The 23,757-nt window shown below is 40.9% G+C and overlaps 1 protein-coding gene across 2 annotated transcripts in view; it reads left to right on the forward strand.

Moving 5' to 3' along the window:
• Nucleotides 1-22,440, forward strand: part of ZNF644 (zinc finger protein 644) — a 25,750-nt gene extending 3,310 nt beyond the window's left edge. The window contains exons 2-7 of one of the 2 annotated variants that reach the window (XM_010149202.1): nucleotides 6,815-8,861; nucleotides 9,303-9,858; nucleotides 10,031-10,636; nucleotides 13,191-13,313; nucleotides 20,147-20,249; nucleotides 20,748-22,440. In XM_010149202.1, the coding sequence (XP_010147504.1) occupies nucleotides 6,846-8,861; nucleotides 9,303-9,858; nucleotides 10,031-10,636; nucleotides 13,191-13,313; nucleotides 20,147-20,249; nucleotides 20,748-20,940 (3,597 nt within the window). In that variant the 5' untranslated portion in view covers nucleotides 6,815-6,845 and the 3' untranslated portion in view covers nucleotides 20,941-22,440. The remainder of the gene's footprint in view (nucleotides 1-6,814; nucleotides 8,862-9,302; nucleotides 9,859-10,030; nucleotides 10,637-13,190; nucleotides 13,314-20,146; nucleotides 20,250-20,747) is intronic. The other variant, XM_010149203.1, reaches the window with a different exon arrangement.
• The last annotated feature ends 1,317 nt before the right edge of the window (nucleotides 22,441-23,757 follow it).

Here is a 23,757-nt window from a genome sequence, read left to right on the forward strand (position 1 = left end):
GAGCCCACGGAAGGCTTGAGTGAGTCTTGCTGATCACTCCTTGTCTCCAGCTGATGAATCAGCTTACAGATGGGAATCAGGGAGTCTTGGTTGGTGCGATAATGCTGTCGGTGCACTGTTGTGGTGGCAATTGGCACCTGTTGGTCTTCAGCCTTCAGCAGTCCCACAACAGAAGGGTCTTCTGAGAGACCAGGCAAGGTGGAGAACTGTCTAATTTCCTCTGTCTCCAAGGTGTCTATGCCACAAGTCCACTGGGTGCCCTCTGGGGTAGTCTGTGCCAAGGATGCGCAGAGCTTCTGGGCCAGTCCCAATGGGGTGCTTCTGCCACTCATTCCCAGTTAGGCGCACTTTGGCTTCCAAGAGTTGGCTGTTGTGATCCCCCTGTCACTCCAGAAATGCAGATGGGTTCTGCCCCTTTATCACTTGATGGCATTAGGGTACACTCTGCACTGGTGCCCACTGGAGCCTGATGCTCCTGCAGGTCTGACGTGCCAGGCCATTGAATCCACATAGTCCAGTAAATCCTGTTGTCTCTTTCCTCCACCTGGCTGGAGGCAGGGCCTCTCTAGTCCTGGTCATAGTATTCATTACTCACTTCTTGTAAATACGAATCAGAAGTCCTTTTAGTAACATTAGAAGTAAGATCAGCCCTTCTACTGTCTGGGGTGCTGCCCACTGGAAACTGGAGCAGCAATTTTGAAAGAACCCCCTTGAGTGACTGCTTTTCCTTGCAGCTAATGTACCCATGCCTCTAGGGTAGAGGTATATTCTCCATCCCGCTTCCTCATGCTCTCTCCGTAGTCATACAAGTAAAAATAGAATGCCCCATGATGTGTACCCACTGTATCCTCTCTCTTGAGCAGAGGAACACTAACACCTAATAGCTGAGACACTGGTCCATACAGGTGGGTAGTAGGACATAATCCTCTTTGAGTTGCTGGAACTCACAGGACAGTTTCTCCACAGCTGAGATGCAGGCCTGTAGGGAGGAAGAGACTTCTTCGTATTGCTGGAATAGTCCAGCCAATTCATTCACCGTTTGTTCATCTTCCCAGGTCGTTACTGCCAGTGAGTTGGCATATGATGATGGTGTGCTCTGTATAAACTTCCACTGCGTGGGTCATGTGCATGTGACTTCATCTGAATCTTTGGATAACTGCCTGTTGTCTGGGTCACCATATCACCTGCAGTGTGGCTGCTTTCCTCAGGTACTGGATACCTCCCTCCATGGTGGTCCATTTGCCTGGGAGATATATAACATCACCTTTGAAGGAGTCTCCAGAGGCTGGAGGCTTTTGCCCCTTTTCTGATGTCCCCTTCCTTAGGGATATATCCCAGCTGCTTGGCTTCCCTACCATCTAGTTCGAGGCTGCTGGCCTGGTTATCCCAGCATTGGAACAGCCATGGGACAATGTGCTCACCTGGATGACAGCATAAGTCTTCTTGCATATCTTGCAGCTCATTTAGGGTTGGGGACTGGGAGGTTACTGCCTCATTGGAGTTCTGCTTCTTCCTCCTCCGGTTCTCATGGCCCTGCTTCGAAGACTTCCCTTATTAAATGAGCTGACTTACACATCCAGGATTTCTTCTTGTGTATAGGGGCAACTGATACTGACATGGGTTGGTTTCCTGGTTAAGCCACAGTGCCTGTTACCGGGGTTGGACTCGCTGCAGTGCCTGTTGTTTTGTAGTCAGATCCAGAGACCTCTTCCCCTTGAGGGGTATTTAATAGTGTTGAATAGGGCTCAGTAGGCATGGGCCAGGTCCGAGCATGTTGCAGTGATTTGCATCTCTGTGGAGTTACCAGGGTGACAGCATACTTTCTCCAAATATTCTACTAGGTTTTTATGATTCTGCACTTGTTCAGGGGTGGAGTTGCAAAACATTGGAGGCACCTGCTGTCTTAGGTACTTGCCTGTACTGTCCTGCACACCCTGCCACTCATAACTATCCAGCTTTGGAGCAGATCTCTTGGTGGTATTCTTAAATAGTTGTTGTTTAACCTTAAACGAGACCTGAAACACATTCAGGAGAAATAGAAATAGGAACATGCTGGTTTGAACATCCCAAGGATATTAAAAATTATTAAGAGCTATTGTAACTAGCCTGGAGGATAAGAGAAAGGGAAGGTAAAGGAGCAGGGGGAAGTATCCCCCCTTGCCTTCCCAATAGATTGGCTTTCTGAGGAGAAAAGGTAAATAGTGGCATTACTAATAGATGCCGAGAGATGGTTCCTGTCTCATGGCTACAGAGGTGACAGCAGTGCTGAGTACAAATACCAGATTAGTCTCATTGCCAGTTATTTTATCATATGATAAGCCAGTGTTGCTTAGTAAAGCAAAATGATAACTTAATCCAGTCCACAGAGATGATAAACAGCACACCTGGGAGCATATAGAGCAAATAAGGTGTTACAGACTCAGAGAACAAGCACAACAACTCTGAAAGCAAATAAATCAACATTGTGACCAGTGCCTATTAAACTAATACAATGAATATTTGTAACACATTTGTTTTGACACACTCTGTTCACATCAGTCATTATCTCAACCCTTTGAGCCTGTATTTGGTTCGTGTGACAGGGTTTTGCTGGCAGGGTAGGGGCTACAGGGGTGGCTCCTGTGAGAAGCTGCCAGAAGCTTCCCCAGCTCCAAGCCAGCCCCAACTCTGGCCAAGGCCGAGCCAGCCAGCAATGGCGGGAGCGCCTCAGGGATAACATATTTAAGAGGGGGGAGGACTGCTGTGAAACCTGCAGAAGGACAGAGGAGTGGGGTGTGAGGGAGACAAGCAGGCAGACACCCAGGTCAGTGCAGAAAGGCAGGAGGAGGTGCCCAGAGCAGAGGTTCCCCTGCAGCCCGTGGTGAGAGGGCAGGCTGTGTCCCTGCAGCCATGGAGGGTCACGGGGGAGCAGAGACCTGTCTGTAGCCCAGGGAAGACCCCACACTGGAGCAGGAGACTGTGCCTGAAGGAGGCCATGAGTCCATGGGAAACTCACACTGGAGCAGGCTGCTTCTGAAGGACTGCACCCCACGGAAGGGACCCACGCTGGAACTGTTCATGAAGAACCACAGCACGTGGGAAGGACTCATGTTAGAAGTTCACAGAGAACCATCTCCCGTGGGAGTGACCCAATGCTGGAGAAGGGGGAGAGTGTGAGAGTTCTCCCTCTGAGGAGGAAGGAGTGGCAGAGATGGCGGGTGACGGACTGACCCCAACCCCATGGAAGGGGCCCACACTGGAGCAGTTCATGAAGAACTGCAGCCTGGGGTAGGACTCATGTTAGAAGAAGCTCATGGAGGACTGTCCCCCATGGGAGGGACCCCATGCTGGAGCAGGGGAAAAGTGTGAGGAGTCCTTCCCTGAGGAGAAAGGAGTGGCAGAGATGATGCATGTTGAACTGACTGGGAACCACCCATCCCCTATCCTCCTGCACTACTGTGGGGAGGAAGAAGAGAAATGGGGAGCAGAGCTGAGCCCAGGAAGAACGGAGGTGTGGAGGAAGGTTTTTGGGGTTTTTAACATCTGGGTTTTTTTATTTCTCATCTCTGATTTGATTGGTAACAAATTAAATTGATTCACGCCCCCCTGCCAATAGTCTGTTGGAGTCTGTTTTGCCTGTGATCATAATGAGTGAATGATTGCTCCTTGTCATCAGCTTTTCCTTATGTTGTCTTCTCCCCATCCCACTAGGGGGAGGACTGAGCCAGTGGCCACACGGTGCTGGTTTGCCAGCTGGGCTTAAAGCATGACAGGGAAAACAATCAAAAAACTAAAACCCATGGGTTGAGACAGTTTAATAGGACAGAAAAAAAAAGGGAAAATAATAATAGCTGAATATACAAAAACAAGTAATGGACAATGCAGTTGCTCACCACCTGTTGGCTGATGCTTAGCCCGTCCCTGAGCAGAGACTGCCACCCCTTGAACAACTCTCTCTAGTTTATATGTTCAGGATGACATCATATGGGGTAATCCTTTAGCCAGCTTGGGTCTGCTGTCCTGGCTCTGTCTCCTTTCAGCATCTTTGGACTTGCCCACAAACTGCAGTCCATTAAGGCTGTACCTGCTCTGAGTTTAGCCTTATCTATGAGCTGCAGACTCTTCAGGGGTATACCTGCTGTGGCATAGACTTATTCACAGGCACGTTGAGGTGCACTTGCTTCAGCATGGTGTTACCCACAGCCACAGTCCCTTCAGAAGGAAACCTGCTCCAGCATGGCCCTACCCATTGCTGCAGTCCCTCCACGTGTACCTGATCTGTCATGGGCTTATCCATGGCTACACGCTTTGAGGTGCTCCAGTGTGATCTCACGCACAGCCACTGATGCTTCAAGGTATTCTTGCTGCAGCATGCACTTACTCTTGGGCCACAGTCCCTTCTGAGGTACATGACCACAGACACTTTGAGATGTACCTACTCTGACGTGGACTTCCTGATGGCCATAGATGCTTTGGGGTGGCCTGCTTCCACATGGACTCATCTGCAGGTCACAATCCCTTTGACTTGAGTTCATACTGGAGTTCCAACCTGTCTAGTAGAGCAACACAGAAGCAGGAGCGATGCCGTGGCATCTGCCAGCCCAGACACATGGCCATTGCTCTTGTCATAATGTTCCCAGGCACAGCAGTCAGATGATCAGTAGGCAGCAAAAGCTGAAAGCAGCCACTAATGAGCACTAGACTCCAACATACAGTAAGGCAAGCAAGCCCCATGGCAAGCACAGGAGCCTGCCAGTTAATGGCTAAACAGCAATAACAGCTATAAATTCGATCTAGCACATTCCAATCAAATCTGTCATTATCCTGAACCCTTCGAGCCCCGCTTTGGGTGCCAAAAAGGACTGTCATGGTTTAACTCCAGCTGGCAACAAAGCACCACACAGCTGCTCACTCACTCTCTCCTACGGTGAGATGGGGGAGAGAATCGGAAGAATAAAAGTGAGAAAACTTCAAGGTTAAGATAGACAGTTTAACAGGTAAAGCAAAAGCCATGTACGGAAGCAAACTAATCCAAGGAATTCGTTCGCTACATCCCATTGGCAGACAGGTTTTCAGCCTTCTCCAGGAAAGCAGGGCTCCATCGTGTGTAATGGTTACTTGGGAAGGCAAACACCATCACTCCAAATGTGCCCCCCCCCTTTCTTCTTCCCCCAATTTTCTGTGCTGGCATGACATCATATGGTGTGGAATATCCCTGTGGTCAGTTTGGGTTAGCTGTCCCAGCTGTGTCCCCTGCCAACTTCTTGTGCACCCCCAGCCTACTTGCTGGGGGGATGATACAAGGAGCAGAAAAGGCCTTGACCCTGTGTAGGCACTGCTCAGCAGTAATGAAAACATCCCTGTGTTATCAACACTGTTTTCAGCACAAATCCAAAACAGAGCCCCATACCAGCTACTGTGAAGAAAATTAACTCTTCCAGCCAAAACCAGCACACCCCCAGCCTCCTCGTTAGCTGGGTAGTATGAGAAGCTATAAAGTCCTTGACCTAGTGTAAGCACTGCCTAGCAACAACTGAAACATCAGTGTGATATCAGTACTATTCTCATCCCAAATCCAAAACGCAGGACTATATGAGCTACTGGAAGAAAATTAACTCCGTCCCAGCTGAAATTGTAATACATATGATGGCAGTAGTCGAATCCCCCAAAAGATCAAAGCAGATAGTACTCTTTAAGGTTAAAATATGTGATTTATGTAAAATACAGATAGATGTTTCCAGCTCTACTTACTGTGTTCTGAGGACCCATATAAGAGGTAAATGCCAGGATAGACTTAAGTTCACACTCCTGTTTATTACAAAGATTTTCACGTGTAGCAACTCCTTTGTGTGCACTAAGCATTGGGTAGATGATTTTGTGTAAGAATGAAAGTCACTTGTAGAAAGACACGTCTAAGAACACAAGGTGTCCCAGAAGGAATTAATATATAATAGTTCTCTGTACTAGTAAAGGCTATTATTGTTATGCTGTGGATTCAACATGATGATTTCCTCTGGTAGGTAAATCCTAATTATATGTTTCTTTCTAATTGTGGGTTTTTTTCCACCTTTGAGACAATGCTGTTTTATTTGGTTATCATTAAAAAAAGGATCTGATTTCTTTGTTTTAAAGTAAATAGAGTCCTTTTGTAAGAAGGGAATGGGAAGACATTTAATTTCTTCAGTGAGTTTACTCACTTGCCATGACTTTTTCTGTTATCAGATGTTCAAAATCAGCTTAGTTCTGTTTTCTCCTTTAATACCAAAGTAAACATTTCTGTAGGCTTCTGTGTTACAGCATCAGGTCAGTTGTAGACCAGCACTATGAAAAAATATTATACCTTGAGATACATAAAGATTATTTTAGTTTCCTAGGTGCTAAAGAGAAGTTTGGTGGGTTTTTGTGGGAATTTTTTTTTTTTTTTTAAAGTCACTAAAATGAATAGCAGATGTCTGGGTATCCTGTACTCCTAACTTGTTTTACTTCCAGAAAACAACTGAAGATAAACTCTGTGTTTCTGTTATTGTACATGTAGAATGTATTTGCACAGTTTTTGACAATCTCATTTCCCCCACCTTGCTTGTGTGTAGGTGTTCAAGCTTTTCTGAACTGCGATACTGGACAGTGACTAGTTTGCTGTATGGTTATTAATATGGCATAGTAAGAAAATATCATTTTTTTACTTGCTTCACTGATTAATTTTAAACATCCAAAACATATTTTTAGATTACAGTGTGAAGAAGGGTGATCCTGAAGAAAACTGTAAATTAAAATTGCCATTATTTATTTCTGTGATTGCCTGATTCTTTTCCTGTTTGTTTGGGTTTTTTTTCAGTATAAATGTACTTAATGGACAGACCATCAATATGGATGATTTAGAGATAAATACTGAAGTCACTGGTGCTAAAGAAGAAGAAATCCTATGTGATGATAATTTCATATCTGAGGAAGAAGGTGGCATTCCTAAACCACAAGAGAGCGACACGTCATTTCAGAAGAACAGTGCATTGACTCTGCCTGAGGAGATATCAAGGGACAGATCTGAAAAAGCCTTAAGTGGAGGCCAGGCTTCTCTATTTATACACACTGGTGCTTCTGCTGTTTCTAGTGAAAACTTTATCTTGTCTAGAGGAACTGCTGTTAATGGACCAGTTTCACACTCCACCTCAACTAAGACTTCCATTATGAATAAAGGCAGTGTTTCATTAACCACTGGACAGCCTGTAGGTCATCACACAGATTCCTGCTCAACTTTGACAGTGGTTCATGATCTTCAGCTGCCAGCAAAGAGTACAACACAGAAATCAAATCAGCACCAAGTTTTATTTTTGTTACCTGATGTAGCACATGCTAAAAACCTGACTCATTCCATTAAAAATCTACCTACCTCTGCTTCAGTTGGTTGTGATTCACAGAAATCAGTAGGAAATAGTGTAGATAGCACTTTAGTAGGCCAAGTAGAAGTTTGTGAGGATGATAAAAATTTACTAGTAAAAGATGATTGTGTCGATACATTAACAGGCATTTCCTCAGGTACAGGTGGTTTCAGATCAGGATGTGATCCCAGCTGGGATCCACAAAAAGAGTTTATACAGTTTCTTATGACAAATGAGGAAACGATAGACAAGTCTCCCATTCACTCTAAAGGAGGCTTAGAAAAAAAGCGGAAAAGGAAAATGGATGTTAGTAAAATAACACGCTATACTGAAGACTGTTTTGGTGATACCAGTTGTATTCCTAGTAAATCAGAACTGTTAAATGTTGACTTCTTAGAGCAGAATGAGGAGCTACAAATAGTAGAACCACAAAAATACTCTTTGAGTAAAGTAAAGCCTGAATCCACAGATGAAGAGCTGGAAGCTGTTGATGCTATCCAGCAGCTCATTTACAGTCCCACTAGTAACTGTGCAGAAGATACTTCTCCTGTTCACACTAGCGTTTTTCTTTCCAGTACTTTAAAAAACAAATGTGAACAGAACGATTCTGAGTCGCCGTCTACTTTCAGTACTGATGAACCATCATTTTATCCCTGTACAAAGTGCAATGTGAATTTTAGGGAGAAGAAGCATCTGCATAGGCATATGATGTACCATTTAGATGGGAACAGTCATTTCCGACATCTCAATGTCCCGAGGCCCTACGCATGTAGGGAATGTGGAAGGACATTCCGAGATCGTAATTCACTTCTTAAGCATATGATAATTCACCAGGAAAGAAGGCAGAAACTGATGGAAGAAATCCGTGAGCTGAAAGAACTTCAGGATGAGGGTAGGAGTGCACGGTTACAGTGCCCGCAGTGTGTGTTTGGTACCAATTGTCCAAAAACATTTGTGCAGCATGCAAAGACTCATGAAAAAGATAAAAGATACTATTGCTGTGAGGAATGCAATTTCATGGCTGTGACGGAAAATGAACTGGAATGCCATCGAGGAATTGCTCATGGAGCAGTAGTCAAATGTTCAATTATTGGTAGCGACATGTCCCAGAGGAAAACACAGAAAAAGGCGTCCTTGAAAGATCCGTATTTAGGATCCTCCAAAAAGTCGTCGATGTATATGTGTAAGATGTGTCCGTTTGCTACTTCGGCTAGAAGCATTTTAAAAAAGCACATGCAATATTTGCATCCACCATCATGCATTGATCCTTTTGGTAGCCACCTTAGACTAGAAAAAAGAAAAGGCAGCATAATAGAAGAATCTTTAGATTTTGGTAGCAGGACAAAACAGTTGATCAAACAATCTTCAACTTTTCCAAAGAACTCTGTTTTAAAACAGGATGTAAAAAGGTCATTTGGCTCTACTTCACAGTCCAGTAACGTCGCAAAACTTCACAAGAGACCCTACAGGATACAGAAGGCTCGGAAAAGCGTTTCACAGTCATCTGTAAGTGTGTGCAATCTAAATTCTACAAACAAGACCTTTTTGATTAGAAATAGCATTGAACAGAAACCTAAGTGTTTTCATCAAGCAGCAAAGCAGAAAGCTAGTGTCAAAACAAGTAGTAATTACTTATGTAGACACAAATACGAAAACCGCAGGATGATTAAAAAATCTAGTGGCTCTTATCCTTTGCATTTAAAAAAGGAAGAGTCCGACTTTGACAGTTCTTTGCATTTATTTTCTTCATCGAGTAGTCCCCATAATAATTGTTTTGTCATGGATTCAGATAATCTTGATTGCAGAAGGGCAGAAGGCTGTAAAGGCCCTAGGCATGCTGCTGTAAAAAGAGTGGTTAAAAAATCCGAAAGGGAAGGCTCTGTTACAGGAGATGATTTGGATTGCTATCCAGATTTTCTGCATAAAATGACTGTTGTTGTTTTACAGAAACTTAACTCTGCTGAAAAAAAAGACAGCTATGAAACGGAGGATGAGAATTCATGGGATAATGTTGAACTATGTGATTACACTACACAGTCTGTGGAGGACGAATCTTACAGTGATATTAATCAGGAGCATGTAAACCTATTCCCCATATTCAAAGGTAAAATGGAAGATCACGAAGTTGGTGATAAGTCTTCACTTGGTTATGAGCAGAATGATGGTTTTTATTTCGAGTATTATGAAGAAGCGGAGGGTAGTAACTTCCTACATGATTTGCATGATCCTCAGAATTTAGAAAATGTAGGATCAGCGTTGCCAAAGCATAATTCAGTTTTTCATTGGACTGATTTGTCACTTGAAAAGAAGTCCTGCCCCTACTGTCCGGCAACCTTTGAAACAGGTGTTGGATTGTCTAATCACGTCAGAGGACATCTTCACCGAGCTGGACTCAGCTATGAAGCCCGCCATGTTGTTTCACCAGAACAGATAGCAACAAGTGACAAAATGCAACATTTTAAAAGAACTGGAACAGGAACTCCTGTTAAACGTGTTAGAAAAGGTAAGCTTTTGTGTTTGGGTGGGGTTTTTTTTATTTTGAATATGAAGTAAAGGGGACAAAGGGGTTTGTTGAGCACTAAACAAGACTTGCTTTATCTTGTCCTTATGGTTTGCTATTGTAATGTTTAACTGCATATAATTGTCAAAACCCATGAAAATTACTTTCTTTGTAGCGATTGAGAAATCTGAAACTTCCTCTGAGCATACATGTCAGCTTTGTGGAGGCTGGTTCGATACTAAAATTGGATTGTCTAATCATGTGCGAGGACACCTGAAGAGGCTTGGCAAAACCAAGTGGGACGCACACAAGTCTCCGATCTGTGTTCTGAATGAGATGATGCAAAATGAAGAGAAGTATGAAAAAATCCTAAAGGCTTTGAACAGTCGCCGCATTATTCCCAGACCGTTTGTTGCTCAGAAATTTGCATCAAATGATGACTTTTTATCTCAGAATGTTATACCTCTTGAAGCATACCGTAATGGCCTAAAGACTGAAGATATATCCGTGTCTGCATCGGAGGAAGAAGGGCTGAGTTTCCTAAACGAATGTGATGAAACAAAAGCAGTACTACATGATGGGAAAAAAAATCAGTCACTTACACTGATAGAACTCCTGAAAAATAAGAGGTTAGGAGAAGAAAGGAATCCTGATATTTCTCCTCAAAAGTTTCATAATCAAACCGCAAGAAAGAGGTTTGTTCAGAAATGTGTTCTTCCATTAAATGAAGATGGTCCGTTGATGTATCAGCCACAAAAAATGGACTTGACTATGCAGTCAGGTAAGAAGATGTTTCTAGCTGTCTTGACAACATTTCCAACAAATAATTCATAAAAAATGTACAGGTGCATAGTATTTTACTGGGGATTCTGTTCATTTAATTCTTGTTTCATTTCCAGAGGACACTGACTGCAAGTGGTAGCACAGCAAATTTTTCTGACATGTTTTTCCTAAAGTGAAAAAAAAAACCTCAGCAGCACTGAGGTGTTTTTGGATGGAACATAGTTCCTGTTCTGCACGTGGCTGGGCATACAAATTCAAACCGGACACAAAATGAGCCTCAGTAAGGAAGAAGACACATCCTACAATAACAAGTTGAAGTGGCCATGAATATTTGGTAGACTAACAGTTCTGAAATGTTTGGGTCTGCAACCCTGTTTCTGGGCATTAAAACAGCTGGTTTGGGAACTGCTTCATTTGGGTCTTTGAGGTTTGTGCAAAGCAGCATTCACTCAAACTAGCAGAACTGTTGGTACCATTATAAACGCATAATATTCCAAATTGGTGAAACACTGTCAACTAATTTTGATGGTTTTAGGCAAACATACTCTTACAACATAGATTAGTTCTTGTTTGTTCCGAAATTGCGGCTGCTGTGAGAAACTGATGCTTGCTTAGGGTCTGTCTGTCCATCCTGAGTGAAGACCTGTGCTGGTTCAAGCTTTGTTGGAATACAGTTGTAGCTAGCAGGTTCCTCCTGCACAGCCCCTGACCCATATGGACAGAGATTTCCTCTCCACTAAGAATTGTGCTAATGAAACAATTCTACAGTCAACTTCCTAGATACTCTGTATACTAATAGACCAGGTTTTTAGAGTGATGCTTTTAACCTACTTCTCACATAAGAGTTATTTCTACTCTTGGGGAATTCTTACAACATCCTTTTAATGTGTATCTAGAGCTTGCATTTACCTGTTTCTTGTTTGGACACCACCTTACAGTGCTGCAGGATTCTTTAGATTGAAGAGCAGGATCTTGTTTTTATACCCTTGACTTTTTTGGTTCTGTTGGTTTTCTTGTTATTACCCAGTGCAGGTTAGTAAAACTGGCAGTGCCTAGTACTTTTTCCACCTATATTCTTGTCTTCCTTTAAACAAGTAAAAAGAACAATAACAATCCAACGTGCTCAGTTCTTTTAGGGGTCTACAGAAGTGTGCAATCAATTTCTTAACGAAGGTGGCTTTCTGAAATGATATAGGTGGAACAGAATTACATTCAATGTCTTCTGGACATCTGTGGTTGTCCTTTAAAACAGGGGGTTGCTTAACAAAGGAAGTGCATCTTTGACAGGCTTAATAATGATTTGAAAAACAATGCTAAAGGAATAGATTGCCAAACCTGACACTGTGTATTGCTTTCTGTTTAATGTTTACTGCTGAATAGTAGGTAGTACCTGTTCGGTTGTGGTGAACAACCGGGTAAAAATGAACATATGCTTGCATAGTACTAACAGTTATGAATGGGGCCCTATAATTGTCTGTGGCTGAGGTAACAAAATTTGACAACTAACGCACTGTGCCAGTTGAGTTAATAAGAAAATATTTAACATCGAGTTGAAATTCTTCTGTTTTTCCTAAAAAGGCAAATATTTGTAATTCTGGGGTTAGTTTTTAAAAAGATTTTTACCAACCAGGTGTTCTTCTGTAACTTGCCTGAAAAAACAGCATGTCTTCTGCGGGCTGCTGGAGAATAGGATTCTTTCTTTCCTGCAAACGGACGCTTTCCTGAAAAAAATGAGCTTTTTTAGTTACTCTTCTAATAATTTATTAGTAGAGAACTTGAAATGTTAGTTGACCAAAAAAACTATCTTTAGCAAAATGCAGGGAGAAACATTATGGTGAAGTGGAGCAGGGAATAAGTTATAATGGTTTCTTTGTCTGGTAAGTGAGGAGTTCAGTATTGTTTCGCTGTTTTCCTGTGATTACTAGCATGTTGCTTTGTTGATCATTTATTTAGCACAAAGATTTCAGAAACAAATTCAAATCAGTAACTTTCATTGTCAACTGCGCATCTAAAGTAATGGTCAGAAGATGCGCTGAACAAAACGCCCAACAGCTGTTCAGGGGTGTGTGTTACCACCTTTTTCTCTGAGCCTTCAACTGCAGCCTAATTTAGTATTGAGCTCCTCAGTTGTTATGGTAAAACACTCTTAATCACCACTTTGTCAACTAGACTTTTTAAATTCTCTATTGGAAATGTTGCAAGCTCTGAAATTTCTCGACAGAATTGTGCTATCAAATTGCAGGATTGTATTTTGGAATTAGAGCTTCATAACTTGGAGATCTGTAGGGACTTGGTAGTAGGTATTAAATGCAGAGTAGCCTAATGGCTCAAGTTGCCTCCTTTCTGTACTTTTTCAAATAACATGGTTTGGCTTAAAGCACTACATGGGAAGCTAATAACGGTTAACTTGGATCCTTCTAATATACTAAACAATTGCGTCAATGCAGTGAATATATTTTAAACCATCTTTATTGCAGAAAACTTTTTACAACGCTTTGAGAATTTCATTTTTTGAAGAGAGAACTGGATTATAGTTTTCTTTTGAATGATAGGTATGCCTGTGAAGCTTAGAACGTGTGTGCATTGCAATACGACGTTTACAAGTGCTGTTAGCCTGTCCAACCACTTACGCGCTTATGCACGAAAGAAGAGTGCTGGACTTTTGACTGGGACAGGTATGTTTTGTTACAGATGTAAAAGCAAGTCTGTCTATGATATATTTTCCTCATCAGACTGGACAAAAGCATACGTTAATTCAAAATAATTTTGAAGCTTATGCTGGTAAAAAAATTTATTTGACATAAAACTTCAGCAACGTGTAAGAAAAGATATGTTGCTGTTGTCCACTCTCATGTCTGATTTTCATTATTACTCATTTATTTTGGATCCGATACTTAAGGTATGTAAACAAAACTAAGAGATGGTTAAATTCATTCTCCTACAATATCACAACTTCCAAACGAGATAGCTGACCTTCTAATGAAGTGTTTAAAAGTACCTCAGAAACGAGAGAGGTGGGGGGAAATAACAAAACACACAGCAAACCAACAAGTAATTTTTACAGTCTAGTGCACATAATTACTAAGAATCCTGTAGTTAGAATAGGTAATTTCACACTTCGTGTATTTCTAACAACATACTGTATGTAGTCGGTTTCATTTCTTGTTTGACTCACAACCCCAAAGCTACCTGGGCTGACACGGAGTTGAGTGTAGTATAGCTTTTGGCACTGCTATTAATGTTTTTTAGTAAAACACACTTCATTTTGAAATTCTTCTAATATTCCATATTTTGACTCATTTCCAGAGACCTGTAGTTTGCTTGGCTGTAGGTAGTTTCTCAGTTTACTTGGATTTTTGCCAAGATTAGTGGGACTTCATATGATCAACAGCAAGTTGGGGAGCAGAGATGGAATATAGTGAGGATAACTCTTGAGATACAAAGTCTGCAAAATTCAGTGTTTAGGAAAGGCAACCATCAGTTTTCTGTGTCGTCAAGCACAGACTTTTACATAATGCTCTGGAAAAAAGCAGAGTTTTTATCTGCAGATGTAATTCATTACGCTAAGAATGACAAGTACGCTGAGTTTCAGACTTTCTCTGCAGAAGGCTAAAAGAAATATTTTTACAAACTGGGCCTGTGTCTGCCAGGTCTTACGTTATACTAAGTTAATGCCCTAACAAAGTAGATTTAGAAGGAAGTCAGCAGATGCAGTAATACCCAGTGTGTAGGCGTCTATGCCTTTAGTGGGTCTGAAAGTTTTAATACTTACTCAGAAGAAAGGTGATAGTAGTGGGCTTCATTTACCACTGCTGTGGTTTGGTGTTAGCCCTGTGTAAGTTACCTTGCTTATATACCTACGGGTGAAATATTTTTCAATAGCTGTGTATTTAAATTGCACACAGAAATCTTAGCGATAATTTATTGAGGAGACACTGTGGCAAGGAGGATAGTACACAGATGGATCCTGGAGAAGCTTCCTGTACCTCAGCTTCCCTTTTGTTGAACGGGAGAAGTGAAGGAAGCTTGTAATGGTGCTTTCAGGGATTTTTGGTGGTTTTCTTTAAGAAATGTATTTTGCTAGCAAAGTAGTAGCATACTCATCGGAATAGTTGACACTTTCTTTAAAAGAACCGAAAGAAAACTCCCGAGTCTTGTATCGTTGGACCTAAGTTTGTGTAAAACTAGGTTAGAAGCAAAATGAGGTTTGAAACAAAGCAAGGAAAAAAGGTTAAAGCCAGAACTTGTTTTAAAGTTGTGATCTCAGAAGCTGGAGCTGAGACAGAGAAACTGCCTGTGCCAGGTGGATAAAGGCCTTTCACTGAAACCAGTGACTTAGAGAGGCCAGAGTTCTAGCTATAACATTGTGCAACCAACGTATATTTGTATTAATTTAGTCATTACCGTTAAAACTGTTCTAACTGTGAAGTTTATAAACTTTGCTTGTTGAGTTTTCATTGGAGCAAGCTCAATGCAAGGCTTGTAGGCCAGAATATATACTTTTAAACAGTGGTTTTATCTGATATTCCCCTTTATATTTTAAGTTTTGTGAAGAGAATTATTTTAATGCAACTAGCACACACTAGTTTTAAACTTTGCTATGAGTGTTGCTCATGGGGAGATCTCAGTTTTTCTTTATTAAAAAATGGTTGCACTTGAGAGCAATTTCAAGATGTCTTCAGTTTGGCATCAGCCTGGAACCTGTATGGAGACAATGAGGATATGTTTATACAGAATCCTCATTCTGTTTTCACAAAACCTTTCTTACATCTCCTGAAGTAAACATAACTACTGAAAAGAAAAATCCCATTGGTTGACTATTTGGCTCAGTTTCTTGCTGTAATTAAATAACTGTTTGTAAACACGAATGTGGTAATTCTTTTATTTGGCAGTTGTTACGGGGCCTGTCTAGGCATTACTGTGTCATAAGAGACACAGTAATCTCTGCGTGTCACTCAAGTGAGACCTTTCCTAGCACTACGTAATAGTCTTCTGCTCAGTTTTTTAGTTTGCCTGTGTATGTTTCTGATACTGTTTCATGCTGCTCTTCTAGCAGTTCCATTGCTTCTTCAGAGTCAGTAATTTGATCACATTTAGTTAATTAACCTTTTTTGTTTTCCCCCAAATGCAACTTCAGTGTTTTAGCAGTATAATAGACAGTTAAGCGTAATGGTAAATTTTGAGAATTGACTCCAGAAAAACATCCTAGAGGTGGAACTTTCTAGGCTGTTGGCTGTTGAAGGTTAGTGTTTATTAAACTTAGTTGTGCCTGTAGCTACGCGGTATGGATCCACTGTGTAGCAAATGCCTGTCGTGGCTCATTTGGATAGTGACTTGCTTTTGTGTTAGTTCTGGCATGATGGCCTTCAAATAACTGACTGGAACATTTTGTTGTTGTTATGCAGTCCAGTTTTGAGCAATGTGATGATTTAATCACTCATCTTGATTAGATGCTCATTTCCTTTTGTATCTGTTTTGATGAATAGCGACACATTAGTGTTTCCCAGAGAATGTGGCAAACTTGCTTCTTTTCTTCTGATTACCTTTAAAGCATTGGACAGACTTCAAAATGCATCTCGCTCTTCTTGGTGGAGTTGTATATCCAGCTTCCTTCCTTTTCTTCTCTCTAGGCTTCTTCCCCTCCAAAGTCTCCTGATTTTCTCTTGCACCCTGGCTTTTTACATCATCTATTTGTTGACTCTTTTCACATACTCAGTCTCTTCTTACTGGCTGTCATCTTCCAGGGGTGTATTACTAAAGGGGCTTTTTTAATGCACTTCACTGTGGAAGGATAGATTGCAAGTGATTGAACTGGAAATAGTGAATAAATATACAAGAAAAATAATTACTTTTTTTTTTTGGTTACTTTTTAATTGGCAGTGTTCTTAAATAGTTAATTAGATCCGTTTATGCCTACAGTTATTCAACTTGTGTTGGCTTATGTATGCTATGACAAAAGTGATGAAGACTGAGTAAAGACCCAGCTCCAGTCTTCCTGCAGTGAGAAGTGTTCCATGTTGGGGGACATCAGGAAGTGGAGCCTGCAAATTAGCATAGATGCACTTTTAATTTTGAACCTCAGAACAAATGGCATGGCATGAAGGACCTCTAATCATGAATTTTCTAATTCATGTTGGTTTAGGCATGCTCATCTTACCTCCCATCCCCATCTGCTTGTAGTCTTCCTTGGTAAGTGGTCACAGAGGTGAAGAAGGTTTTTTATGCAGCCTTTTTACCTAGCATATATTTTTCTAAATAATGTGCTCTGAACCTGAACTTGAATGCCTTAAGGAGATTCATACGAAGTTTGTCTTTTGTTTTAGATGTGTTGTTTCTCTGTCATGCTCTATCAGAGATGTCTTGAAGTAGTTGAACTGTTTTTTACAAAAAGTTTTTGGACTAGCAACTAGGAAACACCAGGTGGCCAAACTTGAAGGAAGGCTTTTTCCAAGAAGCATTGGGTCTTCAGGGAGAATTAAGGACAGTAGTTTCGGAGCTGTGATAGCCACGACAGTAGGCAGTTCCTGCCCATCTCTGGCAATTTGCTGCAATTTCCATGCAGCTTACTGGAGCTAAATTATCCTTAGTCTCTTCCTGAGAGTGCTAAAAACATCCCTTCTGAGATGGTCATACTTTGTTACAGTAAAGGTATTGGAAGAACAGCAACTGAGTTTTGGTTAGAACATGGCTGCGGTTTCTTAGGGTGAGGCAATGGTGTGACTTGATGCTTGCAAGCACTTGTGAGCATCGTAGCAACTGAGTACTTAAGTATGTGCATGTGACTTCATTTAAACTTGTTGGTCTCTGGATAGAAAAAAATGGAATTAATTTGCCAGTTACTGGTACATGTCTGATAACTTCTGTTGGAATTACAGTTTTCAGTCGTCTTTACACAGATTTTAGTCTTTCTCCACTTACTTTCTTGCTTCATTGGAGTAACTTCAAAATGTACTTGTGCTGCTTTGTGCCCCCTAAAAGATAGAGGAATATGTTCATTAGGTCAAAAGACAAAGGGAACAAAAAGTATCCCTTGCAGAACACATTTTCTGTCTTTGCAACAGCTTCTTGCTTGGGCACATCTACTTCCCATCTTCGCTAAGTTATGCTGAGAATGCACTGAGTGAGCTGATGCCTTTTATGGTGATATTTTCTGTTCTTTGTTTTGTAATTTCTTTGTCTAGGGCCTCCCTTGTAAATGGCTCAGAGAAGATGCCCATTCTTCTATTTTACTTGTTTTCTCATTGTTCTTGGAAAAGGCACCTTTCGAGAAAGTAGAAGGTACCTGCCCTGGTACATTATGGCATATTCTGTTTGTTTGTGTTGCTGTCTATTTGATTTCATAGTAGTTCAGGTGGATTTTCCTTTGAAGACTACACACAAGTACAAAACTCTTAGGTTTCAGTAACTCTGTTGCAGAAGACCAGTACAGATCTAGTAAGAAAGTGAAAGCTCACTGAAATGCTTGAGATGTATGCGAGCAGAACCTCTTGGTGGGAATGAATGTCTTAAATTTGCCATCATGAAGGAAATAAGCTATTTCTTGTTTCAGCTGCATGTGGGCTTCTAGAGGAGCCTGCTGTCTACTGGTTTGGTTTTTGGTTTGTTTTTTTTTTTAACTCAAATCAACTGACACCAACTAACTGACATCACATGCAACTCATGGGCATGTTTGTATTGGGATAATAGTGACTTCTGTTTCCCTCCTTCCTGTGATGTTCTGCAGATTGGCAGTGGCAAAGCTTTTGCTGTAATAACTGCTTCAGACAGGTCACCCCTCATGCAAATAGTTCCCTTCAGAGAATGGGTGTCTGGGTTTCGGTATTGTGTCTGCTTACATTTCTGGTGACGTTGTTACTGATGTTGCGGTATGTAAAATGTTTATACTACTTGGTAGTTCCTACAGCCTGAACGATAGTTAGCTTTCCTTTCTAATTACATGAGGAATATGCTTCTGATGAGAGCGTAAAGCATGAAGAACTCCCTGCCTCACTTTTCCAGAAGTTACCTTGGCCATTTCTCTTTCCCCTGCCACCTTGGGTTATCCAGACAGCTTTCATTGTTTCTATCAGAAAAAAATTCTGTCGAGCCTCATCTTCCTAATTAGGACTTCCTAAGGAAGTCTCCTTAGGTTGGTATCTGCTTTCTGCTGGTTTGAGTAGTTAGTTCTCTGGTACCTGCAAACCTCAAGAATTCATTCTAATTTTGCTAGATACTCTAGGAATTTTTAAATCTGGGGATGGAACTGGGAAATGGCTGTTGTATCTACAGGTTCAAAGTTTGGCTGTGCGGTAAAAGCTTGGGAGGTGCTCATTTGGAGGGCATAAGGAAAATGAAGGATGCGTTCAAGACTGGGTGTTCTTTGAATCAGCATGCTTTGCCTCACCGGATGCACTCCTACGCTTCGGAGTATGAAGAGGTTTATTCTGGTTTATGTTGCAGGACTCAAACTTATACCTAAGTGTTACCGTTTTTTAAGTTTTACTGATAAGACGCTTCAGCAGCATAGCATGCCTTTTGGTATCAAGAATACCAGTTGTTACTGTCTTTCAGGTTTCTGTGGAGTTCTAGTGTCTAGTGTTTGGGAACAGGGTGTAGCTAGATACACTTCTCACTTCAAGCAGCCCCGAACTTCTTGTTTTTTCTTGAGCTTAGCCGTTTTCGTCACAACAATATTAACTCTGTTTGATCCCCTCATCGCCCAACTTTGACCACTTTTTGCAATCTCCAGATTTTGTAACAGATTCCTGTTACATCTCTTCATGGGAGGTATCGACCTCAGTGCTGTCCGAACCCACTTGTTATGTGTTTCCTGTTCACACACATTATTTTCATACAGTTTCAAGTGCTTAGGCTGAATTTTAAAAATGGCCTTGCCATCCCTGTTGAATGTCCTGATACCAGCTCCCACTGCCAAGGATTAATATGTCATTTTTGCAGGATGCATTGGAATTCAGAAAGGGGTGAGAGGGAAGCTTCATTTGAAATTCTTACGATAAAAGGACAAACTTACGGTTTACATTGAAAAGAAATGGCAGGTGTTTTATTCAAACCAGAAATTCTGAAAGCTACAACTTTGTGAAGTTATAACTTGGTTGAACATGAGTGGTCTTACGATGGTACCTGGACCACAAAACAGGTCCCAAGATTTTGACAGTGTTTTATGCATGAGGGAATTTTACCATGGTGCTTTGTTTCTGTATAATTGTGCAATAGCTTAGTAGGTGCTTGCTGATCCTAAAACAACAGTTGAATGCTGAATGTCAATTATGTAGTCTTTTACAGAGCGAGGACTGTGCTACACAAAAGAAAAAAACAGCTTCATGTGTTTTGCCAGTACATTTCTTAGAGCACACTGTAACTGTTTCGGATTTGCATTCTAATTACATGTAGAAAACAAGGAGGTAGCTGTCATTTCACTACTGCTATAGGGGATGCTTACTAAGTATCTCTGTTTGGTTAACACTCCTTGAAGTTTCACTTTCACATATGGACATTTCTCTCTTCTTAGCTCTAGACTGTAAGCAAAAGAAGTCAAGGTCAAGATCTGGAAGCAAGAAAAAAATGCTGCCATTACCTCATAGTGCTGATGAAGTTTACATACTCAGATGCAGGTACATAGGGTTATTTTAATCCAAAGAACGTGTTCTTAAGAGCTTCCTGATTTTAGTCATTAGAAGATCTAAGATTGTATCCTGTAAACGTGTTTGTGATTAAATTGACTCATAACGGGGGGAAGCAGTTGCCTGTTTGCAGTAATGTGAACAGGAGGATGTGATTCAGTCATACTCAAGTCTTGGGTTGCCAGCTGTTTCTCTAGCTAAAATCTCATTGGTTGTGACTGAGTAATATTGTGTCCTTCAAAAAAAAACCCTTACTTAAGAACAAGAGATTGTTACTGGTCGTGTTAAAAATGTAAGAGTGTGAGGCCTATAAACAGCAGTTTTCTTCTGCTCACAGTTACTGTAAATTAACTCAATTACTAAGGTTTTCAGCTAAACGATGTAGAAACAAGCATTAGGGAAATTAAGACTTTCCACTTACTGTCTTTATTTTGTAATTTTCAGTCGAGCTAGATATGTCTTGATGGAATAATTTTAATATTTGCATAGGTTTTGTGGTCTGGTCTTTCGAGGACCTTTGTCTGTTCAAGAAGACTGGATAAAGCACTTGCAGCGACACATTGTCAACACAAATCTTCCACGGACTGGAGCTGGCATGGTTGAAGTCACATCACTACTTAAAAAGCCCGCTTCAATTACTGAAACTTCATTTTCTTTACTGATGGCAGAAGCAGCATCATAGAAGAAGGAAACATTTTGAATTTTAATTGGATGTAAATTTGAAATACTTTGTCATTTTTTAAGATAAATTGCTACACTAAATTATGTTTATAAATGCTAAAGACAGAAAAATAGAAATGGATTACAGTAACATCAAAATACATTGAATACTTAACAGTTACAGTAAGTAGTCTTTATATTTTATATAGGGTGGAAGATGTGTTTTTAAGGTTTATTATGTTTTTGTCAGTTACTGTGTTCCCTACCAATTCAAGACCATTACATGTATGGCAGCCATTTTTAAATTGTTGCACATGGGTACTTAACAGGCAGATTTTCATAAAACAAAGAAACCACGTTCTTTTCAGTGTTACCCAAATCAAGGCTCTGTTTATTCCAAAAAGAATTACATAGTAAAATAAGATATTATTATATTTTGTTTGTATGTATGTAGTGTTTTGTATAATACCGAGAACTGCTAATACAATTTACTCGACTTAGGGCATTAAATACCATGTACTTCATAGTTCAAGAGACTGTTTCATGCAAATAGGGCAATTAGTACTATTCTATCTAGGTGTGTGTTTTTTTTTAAATCACATGAGGCTTTTTGTACTAAAAAGTGGAGGGAAAGTTGTTTAAACAAATTTCTAAGAGAACTATGTACATAATACTGGAAATTTGTGGTAAGGAAATATTCTTTACTTCAGTTGCATTTCTCACTGACAATAAAGTGGTGCATCCATGCTACCTCCTACTTGTCAACAAAGATGGTATTTACCCTTACGTTTTTGTACCATAGCAGACTCAGTCCAACTTCCTGTATTACAGAGCATCTTTTTGTTAACAAGTTTGTTTCTTTATGATGATTTACCTGAAGTCTGACTTGCTTACAGACGTTTGCCTCTGCTATTTTATTTAACACTGTAGAAATGTACTAATAAGCATTGCTCACTACACGGTTAGAGTAGACTTTTCATTTATAATTCTGTTTAAAAGGTTGATCATTTTAGAAAATTTGAACACAGATTGAAATGTTTCTACATATGAAGAGAATGTTTACAACTTAAGTTTTAGAGCTTGTTTTGGATGTGATTATATGTATGAAAACTGTAACACTATGCTCATGCTAAGGACCTACTTACAGAATTACTGAAATAAATGTGCTGTGAGGATGGAAATACGGTGCAGGTGTCTTGGTCATGAAGAATTGTGTTTGTTCATTTAAACTGTCCTCAGAACATGATTTTTGTTTAAATCAAATCAGGTTTCTCTACAAATCCAGTTTTGTATGCAAGTAACATTTCATTTTGCTCATATAGGGTAACAGATACTGTAGTTAAGCCAAGGATATGCATTGATATTTTCTTTATATGTAAATAAAGTTAAAAGCAGTTAAAACAAGAGGAGTATTTTGGTAGAGTATATACATACCTCACTGCCAGTGAAATTGCTTTCCTATGGTATATCTCCTTACCAGAAAAATCTCTAAATAAAAAGGTTTAAAGAAAATCTAAATGTCTGTAATGCGAAGCATTTATTTGCATTGTGTGAGTTACCTTTGTGAAACTGGTTTGTCTTGCTTGAGATTCGAATCTTCTCTTGATCTTAAGTAAAAGTCCATTTACTTGCAATAAACTGACTTGTTCACAGAGGCGTTCCATTCGATTGGTGGCAGATTGGGGTACGTGTGGGTCCTCCTGCCCCGGCGCCGCCCGGAGGTGGCCCACGAGGCTTCCGGTAAAGTAGCTGGGCTGAAAACACACGGCTGTGCCAGGCAGTCCTGAGACAGGCCCATCATTAAATCAGTGCTGTCAGGGGTTTCACCGTACTGGTTCTTACAGAGGACTTTGGCTTTAGGGTGAAAACTTAGCCTCCCCCTCCCCCCTGCTTTTTTTGATTGGAAAATCTGCGTGAGTACATTTAAAAGGGGGTGAGGGGAGGGAACTTTAGAGATTTAGGAAAGGTAACTGGGATGTGGGAGCGTATTGCAGACAAATGGCGTGTATGCAAACTAACAGATGTATCAATTTGTGGGATTTTTTTGTACGCTGTGAAGGTGGAAGATTTTGCAGCAGTATATTGAAACAGAATAGGGGAAGTGATCCTTGAATGTTTATAATGTTTATAATGCTTTAATAGAGTGCTTGTTTACCCTTCTCACCAAAAAAGGTGCTTGTGAGAGCACCGGTGAACAGATGACAAGAATCAGTGAAGTGCAAATGATACTTATCTAGTGTTGTTGAGGATGCTTGTGAGGTGAAGCCATACCATGTGGAACTTAGCAGTGGCAACAAGCTACTGGGTTCATAATAATTAAAAACATAGTTAATTCTATTTAATTCATTAGCCCCCGGTAGTGAGCTGCTTTGTGTACCACTATAACCAGTGTTTCCAGTACCTGATGGGGCTACAAGGAAGCTGGGGGGCACTTTGTACAAGGGCCTGTAGTGACAGGACAAGGGGAAATGGGTTTAAATTGAAAGTGGGGAGACTTAGATTGGACATCAGGAAGTTCTTCCCGGAGAGGGTCGTGAGGCACTGGCACAGGTTGCCCAGAGAAGCTGTGGATGCCCCATCCCTGGAAGTGTCCAAGGCCAGGCTGGATGAGGCTTTGAGCAACCTGGTCTAGTGGAAGGTGTCCCTGCCCATGGCAGGGGGGTTGGAACTAGATGGTCTTTAAGGTCCCTGCCAACCCAAACCATTCTGTGATTCAGTGAAAATGCAGGGCTGTGGCTGAAGAGCGGAGAGCTCTAGGCCTGATTAGTTTCCAAAACGAGGTTTGTTTTGATGCAGAGCAGCGGTTTTCGGTGGTAGGGTTCCTGCACTGGCGCTGTGC

Source organism: Eurypyga helias, unplaced genomic scaffold (assembly GCF_000690775.1).
Source record: "Eurypyga helias isolate BGI_N326 unplaced genomic scaffold, ASM69077v1 scaffold933, whole genome shotgun sequence".
Taxonomy (NCBI): Eukaryota; Metazoa; Chordata; class Aves; order Eurypygiformes; family Eurypygidae; genus Eurypyga; species Eurypyga helias.